The sequence below is a fragment of the Cygnus atratus genome, chromosome 1, assembly GCF_013377495.2.
Source record: "Cygnus atratus isolate AKBS03 ecotype Queensland, Australia chromosome 1, CAtr_DNAZoo_HiC_assembly, whole genome shotgun sequence".
In the NCBI taxonomy this organism is placed as follows: domain Eukaryota; kingdom Metazoa; phylum Chordata; class Aves; order Anseriformes; family Anatidae; genus Cygnus; species Cygnus atratus.
In genome coordinates this window covers 180,670,551-180,682,796 of record NC_066362.1, presented here as the reverse complement: position 1 = coordinate 180,682,796, position 12,246 = coordinate 180,670,551, and the positions used below count along the sequence as shown (strand labels likewise).

At 41.8% G+C, this 12,246-nt stretch overlaps 1 protein-coding gene across 6 annotated transcripts in view; it reads right to left on the bottom strand.

The window, feature by feature from the left end:
• Positions 1-4,025, bottom strand: part of RNASEH2B (ribonuclease H2 subunit B) — a 43,782-nt gene extending 39,757 nt beyond the window's left edge. For all 6 annotated transcript variants that reach the window (XM_035542633.2, XM_035542634.2, XM_035542627.2 and 3 more), the window contains exon 1: positions 3,873-4,025. In XM_035542633.2, coding sequence (XP_035398526.1) covers positions 3,873-3,936 — 64 coding nt within the window. In that variant the 5' untranslated portion in view covers positions 3,937-4,025. The remainder of the gene's footprint in view (positions 1-3,872) is intronic.
• Positions 4,026-12,246: the final 8,221 nt, after the last annotated feature.

The following is a 12,246-nucleotide window of genomic DNA, read 5'->3' as shown; positions in this document are numbered from 1 at the left end:
CCCTCTGCCTACCCTTCTGTTTGTTCATTGCTTTCTCTCTCAACAATTCACATCCTTCCTCTAAACGCTTGTGTTAAGGCTGCACGATGTCCAGCAGTGGCTCCCAGCCTTTAGGAGTGATCAGCATGGTTCCCATCCTCTCCTTGTCCAACCTTCTCCACCAGACCAACGCTTCTTAACTCCTCAGTCCCTGAGTCCCAAGCCAACTCTTCTCCCTTCATCCTGCCCTTGGTCCTTCAATCCCTCACATGGGAACAACTGTGCTTATAAAAACAAAAGAAAAAGATGTTTTGACATAGCAAATCATCCTGTGCCACAGGAAAAAAAAAAAAAAAAAAGAAAGTATCAGCAGAAACACCATGACCAGAGCTCTCACCAGGACAAGGGCAGGCTACCTTGTCTAAAGGTAAGATTTGTACTTCACCTTGAAGTTGCGTACCCGCAAGCCCGGATAGGACTGTCCAAGGCTCTTCCCCCTCTTCCTACTCGAGATTTCCCTTGTGTGACTGTCCCATGCCAAACAGGCTTGAGCATCTTAGGATGGCAATGGGCTGGTGAGGGCAAAGCTCTGTCATCAAGGTGCTACTGATAAGTGGAGTGAACAAAGCCCTTTCTTTGCCATAGAAAGGAACGAAGGTAGACAAAGACTGACAGAGGTGAAGCACAGGGTGCGTGGCTGACTGGACATCAGGACATCTTGTCTCTCAACTGAGGCATTGCTGTACCCTCCTCCTTCCCACCTTTACAATCTAGGCAAAATACCTGACGAGCTTCGTGTTTTGTAGCTGTCCTACCACTTGTAGGCATGAAATGGACACCGATGGTCACAGTTTTACAGTACTGGAAATATAATGATATAGTTAATGATTCGTAACAAAAAGCAAGGGAGTCTGGCCCTCTAGGACAACTCAAGAGACTGCTGTAGCACGCATCATTGGTAAAACAACCACTCCAGCTGTATTACTCCTCTAGCTATAATCGTGACTTGAAAAAACAACATAGGGCAGTTCTAGCTGACAGAGGAGATTTCTTGTTTCTGAGCTGGTTCAAGAACACTGGAATCAATATGAAAACAAGGAAATCAGAACCAAAATTGAAATCTATCTTCTCAATTTCAAACACACTGCAAATAACAGAGCCACACAATGTAATGTATTCTATAAATGTACAGTGAAGCAGGGAAATTAGTAATAATTTTAGAGCCTTCAATCCCAAAGCACACAACTCCGCTCACTTTCTATGGCAAATCAGAAAATGAAATCCATCTGTTTTTCAGCTGCTGTGTTGCAAATATCGCAATGTTGCCAGTTGCTGAAGTCCAAATAAGAAAGAATCTCACCTTCCCCTGGCATGAGCTTTTTACACTTAACTGTTTCTATGTGTCATATAAGTAACAAAACCCTGCTCCGAGACTTCTGCGAGGGGCTCAGACTCTTCTGATAGTTTCAGAATGGCACAATGATTAAGAGATGAGAGCAACATATGTATCCTTGTCCAGAACTCCAGCCACATCCCCGCCTTGCTCTGGGTCAAACTGATTGAGAAATGCTGATAGTCAAGAAAGCAAGTTTCAGTTCTCTCAGCTTTACTTCTACCCTTCTGACAGACATCGTTCTTTTTTAAACTGATATCTAGCCTCTCTGCAGAGCTAGTCATCATCTCCAGCCATACAGGAACTTTTAAGATGTCACAATCAATGCAAGATGAATGACATATCCAAGCGGAAATGCTATTTAGTTGTGTAGGATGGTACGCATTATTAACCTTACAAGCTGTTCTAGGGAGACTGCTCTGGTGAGTAGCTCAAACTAACTGAATTACTTGAAAGTGGGCCTTAGAAAGTGCCTTTAGTACATGAAAAGTTTTGGAGCTCTTTGCGTAGTATTAAAACATGTCTTTCCCTTTCCTGCCACTATGCACAGGATACATGAAGATAAACTTGCAATTTACATCTACAAGGTGTTAGCAGACATTAACAGATGGTACTAAACTCCCACCCAGAACCAGATCCCACAGTTATTTACGCAGGTCGCTTTTATGCATGTATGTAGCATAATACCATGCAGGTCTTGTGAAGGTACAGATTGCCATATAAATAAAAATTAACACTGTCAAAGCAAAAGGCATCTCTGGTTATACAGACAACTTTGTCCATCTTCTTTCCTAAGAGCAATCGGGTCTTCTGATTACAATTTCTGCTAAATGGCCAATGAAGACTTTCTGAGCTCCATCAGACAGAGCAGTCCAGAAATATAAAACTCTAACAAGTACAACAGACACTAACTTAAAAATTGTTAAAACTAAAATAATTAAATCTATTTAATTTTAGTGGTCCTATTTATATGTTATGCAAGTTTCATCAGCTGTGGAGTTCTGAAATTATCAGCCACACACTTTTTCTAAAAATCACTGTGTGCTCTGAGGTTCTACTAAGGCTTAATAAACTTTCTTACGGGTCTGGAGTACTATATAAATTTTGTCAGAGCTGTGCTGGCATAATTGGTAATACAAACTGTCTGGCTTCATGAAAGTTACAAGCTCTGGCTCCAATCCTGCAAACACTTACTGAAGAATTTAACTTACTGCACAGAACTGACTACTCTTGCATAAGTTAAGCATATTTGTAAATATTTGCACAGTATGGACATCTGTTGGCATAGCCAGTCATCTGATACAAGATTCAGCTTTAAATCCTAGTCTGCAGAGAAAGGAATTCCTCTCTTATAAATTCCTTTCTTAGGCATCAAGCATGTCAGATACCAAAGGCTGGAAATGAAAAGCTAAAACCAGAGGAAGCGAGGAATCAGTGAAACCATAACAATTGGTCCTGTTGCTCTTGTAACTAGAGAAGCCTGGTTTCTTAATGCCTCAACACTGAACTCCTGCCTCATTTTCAAGCCTTGGTGAACTAAGCTGATTCTCTACCTTTCCGTTGGTGGTGTCATTTACAGTACTTATCACATTGTCACAGACATTTTCATGAAAACTATAAAAATACTCCAAAAAGCTCCCCCTTTTTATCAGGTTTGGCTGAAATTAACAAACAAACTTGTAATTTTGGGTAGGACAAGAAACAGGCACAGCATGAGGCTGACCCACGAACAGTTGTGGAAGTCTCACTGCCGTAGGATATCAGGCTATAAAAGGTGCTTGTGAAATGCCTCCTTCCTCTGAGCGTCTTGGAGTTTGAACACAACCTGTTTGCCTCATCCTCCTTAACACAAAACCCTTTTGTGACCTGTGAATTTAAGGCTTTAAGAGCTGATACTAGCCAGAAATAAATTGAAAGGGTGGGAAAGGCATCTTCACACTTGCTTTGTGTGAAGCAAGAGAAGCTAAGCCTACACAGCGCTTATGGCCTCGTGTGCGCTAGCTGCCACGTGGAGGTCTGCTCGTTCTGCCTACAGGAAGAAGAGCGGAGGAGATCTCAGTGTGGATTAGGATTTATGCTTTCCAAGGAGTTTGTTCTGAAGCGGAAGCTTAGGGATTAAGCCATTTCCTCAATAAATAAGTAAATAACAGGGAAAGAGGTGAGGCAGGCCAGGAGACGATGCTGAGGCTCCATGGAGGACCTTGCTGACAGGACCTCTCTCTTCCACAGCTCCTCTCTGCAGGGCTCACAGCGCTGCCTGCAAACCAGGGGCGAACCAAATTTATAAAAAATAAAAGACGATGAGGGAGACGGGGTCCCCGGGGAGGAGGGAGACCCCCTGCAGGGCCTTGTGTCGGGGCTGTGTCACAAAACCAGGGCCGGCCGCGCACCGCAGCCCTCACAGGGAAGGCGGCCGCCTCCTGCCCGGCTCCGCCGCCGTGACCAGCGAGCGGGGCACTTATGGCGGAGCCCGCCCCACCTCGGAGCCCCGCGGGGTTACCTGGCGCAACGAGCACCCACTGGGCAGGGTGCGCGGCCGCGGGACGCTGCTTCGTGCCGTGCATGCTCCGCCACCCCCTGCGGCAGCTCCCACAGCCGCCGCCGCCGCCGCAACATGGCGGCCGGGGCGGTGCGGCGAGGAGAGGCGGGAAGCGCCGCCACAGAGCCCGGCGGCAGGACGGCGCCACCGCGCGAGTGCTAGAAGGGGGGAGCGGGTGGCAGCACGGCGCTCACATAGCGGCGGCTGTACCGCCTCTCCCTTTTTCCCCCTCCTCGCTCACCCCCGGCCGTGTGAGGGGAATGGTACGGGCCGCTGCGGGCGGGAGGAGCGGGAGGTGGGCGTGTGGGAGGGGAGCGGGCGTGCCATGTCTCTCACGGCGGTCCCCGGCGTAGGCAGCTGGCCATTCGCCTTCTGAGGGCTGCCCCTTGTCCCCGGCCCGTCGCATTGTGGGGTGGCTGTAACTGCCCCGCGGCCCGCCGTCTCTGCCAGGATCTCATCCAGCTAAATAAACGCCTCACGTTGTGGGGGAGCGAAGGAGATGGTGTCCGGCTCCTCTCAGGAGTGCCTACTGACAGGACTTGTGGCGACAGGCGCAGACTGAAATAGGAGAAATTGTGTTTAAGCATAATAAAAAGCATTTCATGTAGCGTGAGGGTGGTCAAACGCTGGAAAAAGCTGTCCTGAGAAGTCGTGGAGGCTGATCCAAAGCCTCTTCTTAGTCACCCCGCTCGTGTGTAATAACATGTTAAATGTGTCCTATATCTACAGGTAGCCCCCAAGGAGCTCTAGTCATAAAATCATAGAATCATTAAGCTTGGAAAAGACCTCCAAGATCACCTGGTCCAACCATCCACCTACCACCAGTGTCACCCCCTAAACCATGTCCCTAAGCACCACGTCCAACCTCTCCTTGAACACCCCCGGGGACGGTGACTCCACCGCCTCCCTGGGCAACCCGTCCCAGTGCCTGACTGCTCTTTCTGAGAAGAAATGTCTCTTCATTTCCAACCTGAACCTCCCCTGGTTTAGTCCTCCAATGTAAGACCCATGCATATGCATACACATATACATGTACATAAAAAGTAAGACCCATGCATACGCATACATATATATACATGTACATAAACTTAGCTTCACCAACACAAGAATGGGTTGATGGCCAATGTCCCAGAGATTTAGAAGACAAACGTTACATGTTATCAAAAGTATTAAAGTATACATATCAATTGTAAATCTCAGAGATATGAAACAAATATTAAAAACATACTAACATTTATGCTCCCAAACAGAACAGAATTAACCAAGGCCAACATATGCAAAACAGATGAGTTGATGTAAGGCTGAAAAAAAATAATTTCCTGAAGTCTAAGCATATACATTCATAACTCTGAGATTACACTAATCTAAATTTGTTTTATTTTAATTTTCCTGATTTTTTTTCCTCCTGCCTGAAGTGGGGCAGGGTATAAATGCCAAAGACCACACCACACCACGTGTTTTGAAGGAGAAGTCCCCACTGAAATCACAGGGAAATTCTGCTTTCAGAATGACTGCAAGTTGCTATAGCATGTGCCTGGATTGCAACATTCGCTGATGGATGTAGTAAAACCCTCTTTAGTACTTGTTTTAACAAAGAGAAAGAGGATCCCAACTGTTCCACTGTAATCCATGCAAAAGCACTGGGAGAGCAGAGCAGGAATGGTTCCTGTGTTTGAAATCTTTTCAGAAGGAAAGCTTCCCATACAGAGAAATAGTTCCTTGTAAATAACAACAGTTTGGCTTCCAATCTTGAAAAGCAAATGCATGGCAGGCTGTTGTAAAAAAAAGCACCAATCCATCCTAATTTAGGCACCTGATAAGCTGATAAGCAAGCTAATTTTCAGAGGTGCTGAGTACTCCTAGCATCACTTGAACTGAATGGATATTCCAGATGTCCTTTTTGTTTATTTATTTATTGGATTTATTAGCATCTTCCACAATCTCTAGATGTGTATTGGCCCTGAGATATATAATGCATTTTTCCAGGAATTTCTGCTTAGAAATATTTTCCTCAGATATTTCAAAATGCCCCAAACTGGAATTCTCAAATGGGCCTGAATAAGGTTTTAAAATGACATCAGTTTGGAATAAAAATAATGCAGTAATTTATACATATTAAATATTTAAAACTTTCTGTTGCTACTCATGCACATTTGAGATATACTATCTGTCTTTATAAGCCAATGATACACTATATCATTATAAATAAAAGATATACTAATTAGGGATTTCTGTCAGGAACTGATGGTACTAAAATCTTATTTGCGTAAGAATTAAATATTTTCCCTCCAGGCTTGCCAGCACTTTTAAATCTTACTGATATAGCCTAGAAAAAAAAAAGAAAAAAAAAAGAAAAAAAAAAGAAAAAAAAAAGAAAGAAAGCTGAAGTTTAAAACTCTAGACTGGTCTGAACTGCTGTGGTGATATCATTGTGAATACTCACATCTTAATTTTACACACATGGGTATTCTCATTTGGGTCCATATGACTCATCATGTACAGAAAGCTAAATGCATGCAATATGGGACTGCATCCTATCAGAGGACAATCATTTTACACATTTCAGAGCCATTTGATATGCATTCAAACTTCACCTGCATGCTGTCCATTCATTCAGTTTTGCTAGGGCTGCTTCCAATAATCCAAATGTCTGTGCAAATGCAAGCATCCCTTTTTGCCAAACAAAAATTACTTTCTGCTGCCAAAGAAATGCTACCTTTGTCCACCTTCAGCTGTGGAATTTATCCCTTCCTCCTCTGCTACACAAGCTGAAGTGAAGCAACTTTTAAATCTTGCTTGGAGCAAGAATTGAACCAAAATTTAGAATGAAGCGTGTTTCATTTTTAAGTCAAGGTTGTCATTTAAAAGACAAAAATGTTTCCACTTATGATTATGTTTCATTTTACAATGTTTCAACAAACAAATTACAATTATGGCCAAGTTTAGCTATTTCATGCTTCAGTGGTTCAGTTACGTGCATAACTTTAAATCCATTGATCTGCATGTTTAAGGGTCAGCTGTATGTACGCAATTGTGTTATATTTAATCCCAGTAAAACCTCTATTGATACATGCAATTTTAGCTGATGTACCAGAATATAAAAATAATTGTAATTCATTTTAAGTTATGTAGTTTGAAATATTGCTCTCCATACCCGTCAAATTATTGTTTTGTTTGGTTTTCTTTAAAACAAAAATATTCCTGGCATTGAAACAAATTGAAAATATTTTATTCATTTTTTTTCTTATTTTTCTTCCTATTAGACAAGAATCACACTCCTTCATTCTCATGACTAATGGTGGATACAAACAGAAAAAAAGTAAACAACAGATAAATATGAAAACTTGAAAGGCTAATAAAATTGTATAAGGAAACATGAATCATGCTTTATTGCACATTAAAATAAGTTCATTTAAATGACAAATGGTATATTCTTAGCATGCTTTAACAGAGGATAAGCTGGGGATGAAGTATGTGTATTCTGACCCACCAAAACAAATCATAGTCCTTTCTCATTCTGTGATCAGAAGTAGTCTCTGATGTGACCAAAATGTGACATCCATCCATCCATCCATCCGTCCGTCCATCCATCCATCCATCCATCCATCCCCCTCAGTCCAGGTAAGGGGATCATCTCATCACATGTGGTGGGATTGTCTCATCACACATGCAAAGTCTCATTCTGTGGCAGGAAAAACTGCCATTTTGGTCACATGAAACACACGTGCTGGCACATATGAGGAAGTAGTTCCAGGTGTGCAGCCTTGTTGTCCAACAGAATAGGTTTGCTTGCCTCAGAAAATGATTTCCCCATCTCAATCTTCTTGACTTCAAAAGTACCTAAGAGCTGGTAAATCCCTACATTTAAATCCTAGCAAACTCAGAGGGTTCTGTTGCACCTCAAAAGAATATGCAGAACTCTAAAATAAAGATGCAAGTCCAGAAAATATGTGCGCTAACATAAATATTACAGATTTATAAAACTCTCAAAGTTACGTTTGAATTTGTAACTGAAATATGCAATCTCTCTTTTATTTTTTTTTAATTCACAACACCTAATTTTAGACATCTATACCATAAATGCCTATCTTCAGTATCTTCAGGCTGATCATTTAGTACCTTTTTCTAGTTAAATGAGGGAATCAGACTAGCATTCATCTGAGGCATTTTGTAAGTTTATCTCTGCATTAGCCCATCTACCTAAAGGCTGATATGCAAACTGTAGGTATCTCAGATCAGCAGGTGAGAAGTTTTCTTCATTACATTTTAATGTACCAGGACAGAACCCATTTAAAAATAGTTGTTATCATTCTCTCTTAATTCCTCTCCCAACACCCCCTTTTTGTGCATCCATCACAACCTAAGGATGGATGGATGATGACCTTACTGTGAGTTTAGCACAAACAGATATTTGTTGACACAAGTATGCTGGGATCTCACAATTTTGTCTCAGAAAAACAGAAAAAGATTATTTTTCTTCTGTTTAATCAGACAGAACATTCACTTATTGGAGGTGTGTTGCTATAGCAAGCTGAACTTGGTCTGTTTATAGAAGCTGCTCAGAGTGATGTATGTTGTTTGGAGAAAAAAGTTGAATGAGTATACAGATTGTAAGCTGGCTTCAAGTGAACAGTAGCAACACTTGTTTAATGTGTGTGATACATTCATCCACAGCAGTGAGTTACTGCAAAATATCCTCCAGATTATGAGTAAGACACTAGCAAGAAAAAAAAAAAAAAAGGAAAGAAAGAAAGAAAAAGAAAAGAAAAAAGAAGAAAAGGAGAAGAGCAGAGAAGAAGGGAAGAGTAGGGAAGAGTAGGGAAGAGTAGGGAAGAGTAGGGAAGAGTAGGGAAGAGTAGGGAAGAGAAGAGTAGGGAAGAGAAGAGTAGGGAAGAGAAGAGAAGAGAAGAGAAGAGAAGAGAAGAGAAGAGAAGAGAAGAGAAGAGAAGAGAAGAGAAAGAAGAGAAGAGGAGAGGAGAGGAGAGGAGAGGAGAGGAGAGGAGAGGAGAGGAGAGGAGAGGAGAGGAGAGGATAGCACATGCTTCAAAAAATACGTGTTCTCAGGCACAACCATTTCAAATGTATCTATATATTTTCGATATAAAATGTATGTGCATATGTGTATATCTATCTCTTTGTGTGTACTGAAATGTTTCAGAAGTCTCTATGCCAGTCTATTGGACCTGAGGCTTCATCTTCTTGATGTTGAGGAATAGAAGCCTAGACGTCTCAGACAGATCAGTACTATTTGTCTTAAAATGCTATCTAGATAGACCAGAAGATGCCTCTTCTCCTTCCCCTCATCCATCTTGAAACAGCTTTAACTCTCTTTGATCTTTTGTGTTCCCATTTTTCCCCTTTGAGGAATACTCTCTGAAAAATCACTGTGGGTTTAATGGCTTAATTTCTGCCAAATTTTTTTTCCTCCCTGCTTTTTCCTGACAGCAATCCTGTCACTAAACCAACACATCCATAGTTCTAATATCCAGGAATAACTGAACATTCCAGGAATCATTACAGAGGTCCATTGTGGTTAATTATGAAACTTTAGTAGCTAACTTCTGCTTTCAACCATACAAGAGTAAACCAACAGCCAGTCAGCTCCTCTCAAAGCAGAAGGACAACCCAACCACTCTCTAAAGTTCATGACATTTACTTACTGCAGGTTTAATGTGGTTGCTGAGTGGGAACACCTGGTCACCCACTTCTAGCCCAGCAGGGCACTGGTCTCCTGCAGGTCTTTTTTCATACTCCTGGTTCCGTATGCCTCTGTCAGATATCTTAAGGTATCTCAGACGATGATAGTGCCCTTCATGGGAGAGGAAAGGATTATGAGGTGGCCTTATGCCATAATTAAAAGAAAACTCAAACAGCTATGGGACACAAATCCACTAGAAATAAGGCTTCACTGGTAGATTTGGAAGATTATTTGTATTTTTTCCCCCTAAAAGTCAAATGTAGTGGGAAAGGTGTCTGTCTGCTTGCATCCCACCTGTTGTTATGCATAAAAATGCATAAACCTCCACAGGGCCAGAAATGTTGACTGTGTAGTGATCGTGGGAGAGCTGAGCATTGCTTACAGGCAGAAGCAGGGTGATCTGTAAGCAGAGGTCACTCGTATGAGTGGATTTAGAAAGATCAGCTTTGTCCTGTGCCAAATATTATGCCCCCAGACACTTTAAGGGACAACATGACTGTCCCCAGTGAGTGTTAGGAAGAGGGCCACCATATTTTGGGGACAGAGTAAGGCATCATGGACATATACGCCTGTTTCTTCCCCTAGGACAATGGAAGGGGCTCTGGCCTGAGTTATTTATGAGTATAGACACAGCCATACTTCAGTATGCATGTCACGTTGTGGCCAGTGAGAATTTTTGCCAAACAGGTCTCTTCTGCAAGCAGGCACAAGAAGTCAACATTCAAATAAACCTTATGAGGCTCGGCTGCTCCAGGTCTCTTGTGGATGAAGAGCATGTAGGGATGGCCAGTTTATGCAGTGTGATCTTGACATTTCTGGAAGTGCAGGGCTTATTGCACATGCAGAAGGCATACCACACACCTGCATCTGTAATGTGTGCAAATAGGCTGCTTAACAGCTGCACTGGCGTGTGGCTGCTGGTGCATGCACGCCGACCATTTGCCCAGAACTGACAGCCTGGGCAAAGCTATTGCTACTGCTCCAAATGAATGGCCAGACATGCAGAAACCTTTGACAAATGACCATGTTTTCTTTTTTTCTCCTGACAATACAAAATTTTTAGAATAGAAAAAAAAGTCTTTTTTTTTTTTTGTGTGTGGAAAAAATCAGGTATACCTAATTTACATATTTAAGATTTTCGATTGCTTCTTGAGTCAATGGTTTCAGCTCCCATAGTATACAAAGCTTTTCATTTCACAAGCTTTTCGTTTGTCTTTAAAAGTCTTCTGAATTCATGTGCAGAACAAATCTTAGTGGTAATTAGGTATTTGGTGACTTCTTAGCTTGCTACATGTGTTAATCATGTTGAAACTAGCTGCATTCTAAAGTTACGTTTAAATCAGGCTGAAAATCAGAGCTCTCAGTTGAATTATATGTTGGCTTATGAAGTGTTGTGTCTTCACTAATATAAGTAACTCTATTATTTTAGTGAGCGCTGCAAAGAGACTATATTGTTAATATACATAAAAATTGATTTCAGCCAACTATGTACTCAAGGGAAACTCTAGAAGGCAAAAGGTCCTTGTTATTTGAAACCTCATTAACAGTATTTTGTGACCTTCAAAGGAGATCATTAGAAAAATTACTTGTTAAGGTATATGTACCATCCATGGCTTTATTTAAACAAAGGGTCTGTGTGAGATGCTATACCAAAAATTCTGTACAGATCAAGAAGTGTTGTCTTTGACATAACCCTTATCAAGTACATCATACCAGAAATGAAGAATTGGCAATAAAGCATCTTCTGTACTGGGTTTGGGAAGGAACCAAACTGATTACAAAGAAAGATTGTAAATTGATTTAAAATGTGAAAGGGTAGTATTAAACTTAAAGACTGCTGTACTTGTTCCATATCTTTAGAAGTGACTGGCTGAAGACTGACTCGCCTATAGTCTGAAACAGACTTTTTATCATCTGTCTGCTGGATGGAACAATACAGACATGTTTCATTTATTTAGGAAATGGCCAGGGGCCAAAGAAAGATTAAAAATATAAGTAAGAGTCAGTGCAATGGTTGTTCCTGAAAGAGTTAGGCATTTGGACTGCAATATCAGCAAATCCTCCCACAAAAGATATGTTCCTACAATGCAGGATTTCCATTTGGTATGGTGAGGACGGGCTTACCCATTACTCCAGCACAGTTGAATTTGGAATGCATTTGGTGTTCAAAAGAGTAAACAAAAGCAAATGGCATACTTAAAGAAGTTGTTTTGTGAGCAGCAGAACTAATGCATACAAACAAGTCCTAACAGGAACAAATTGCATCTTATGGATTTCTATCTTCATTCTTTAGCCCCCATCATACTAGCTCCAGTTCCCCTGCTCTGGTTCTCTGCAGCCTTTCAGCCAGCTGAGATTCATCACACGCTACAGCTTATCTAGAGCCGTGCATGTGCTTCGGCCCCCTGGCCACAGACAGACAGACCATGCAATAGCTGAGCTCAGCATATTTCCATCTCAGTGAGGCAAATTGTCTCCAGAGCTCCATCCTCCAGAAGATCTTCCTTGATCCATAGACAATTAAGATGGGATAAAGCCTGCCCAACACAGGGACCTAACTTGAGCTTAAATTTAAGGAAACTAGTGAGCCAGTCTTCTTGCAGTGCTTCTGTCCCCTTCCACAAACAACAGAACATC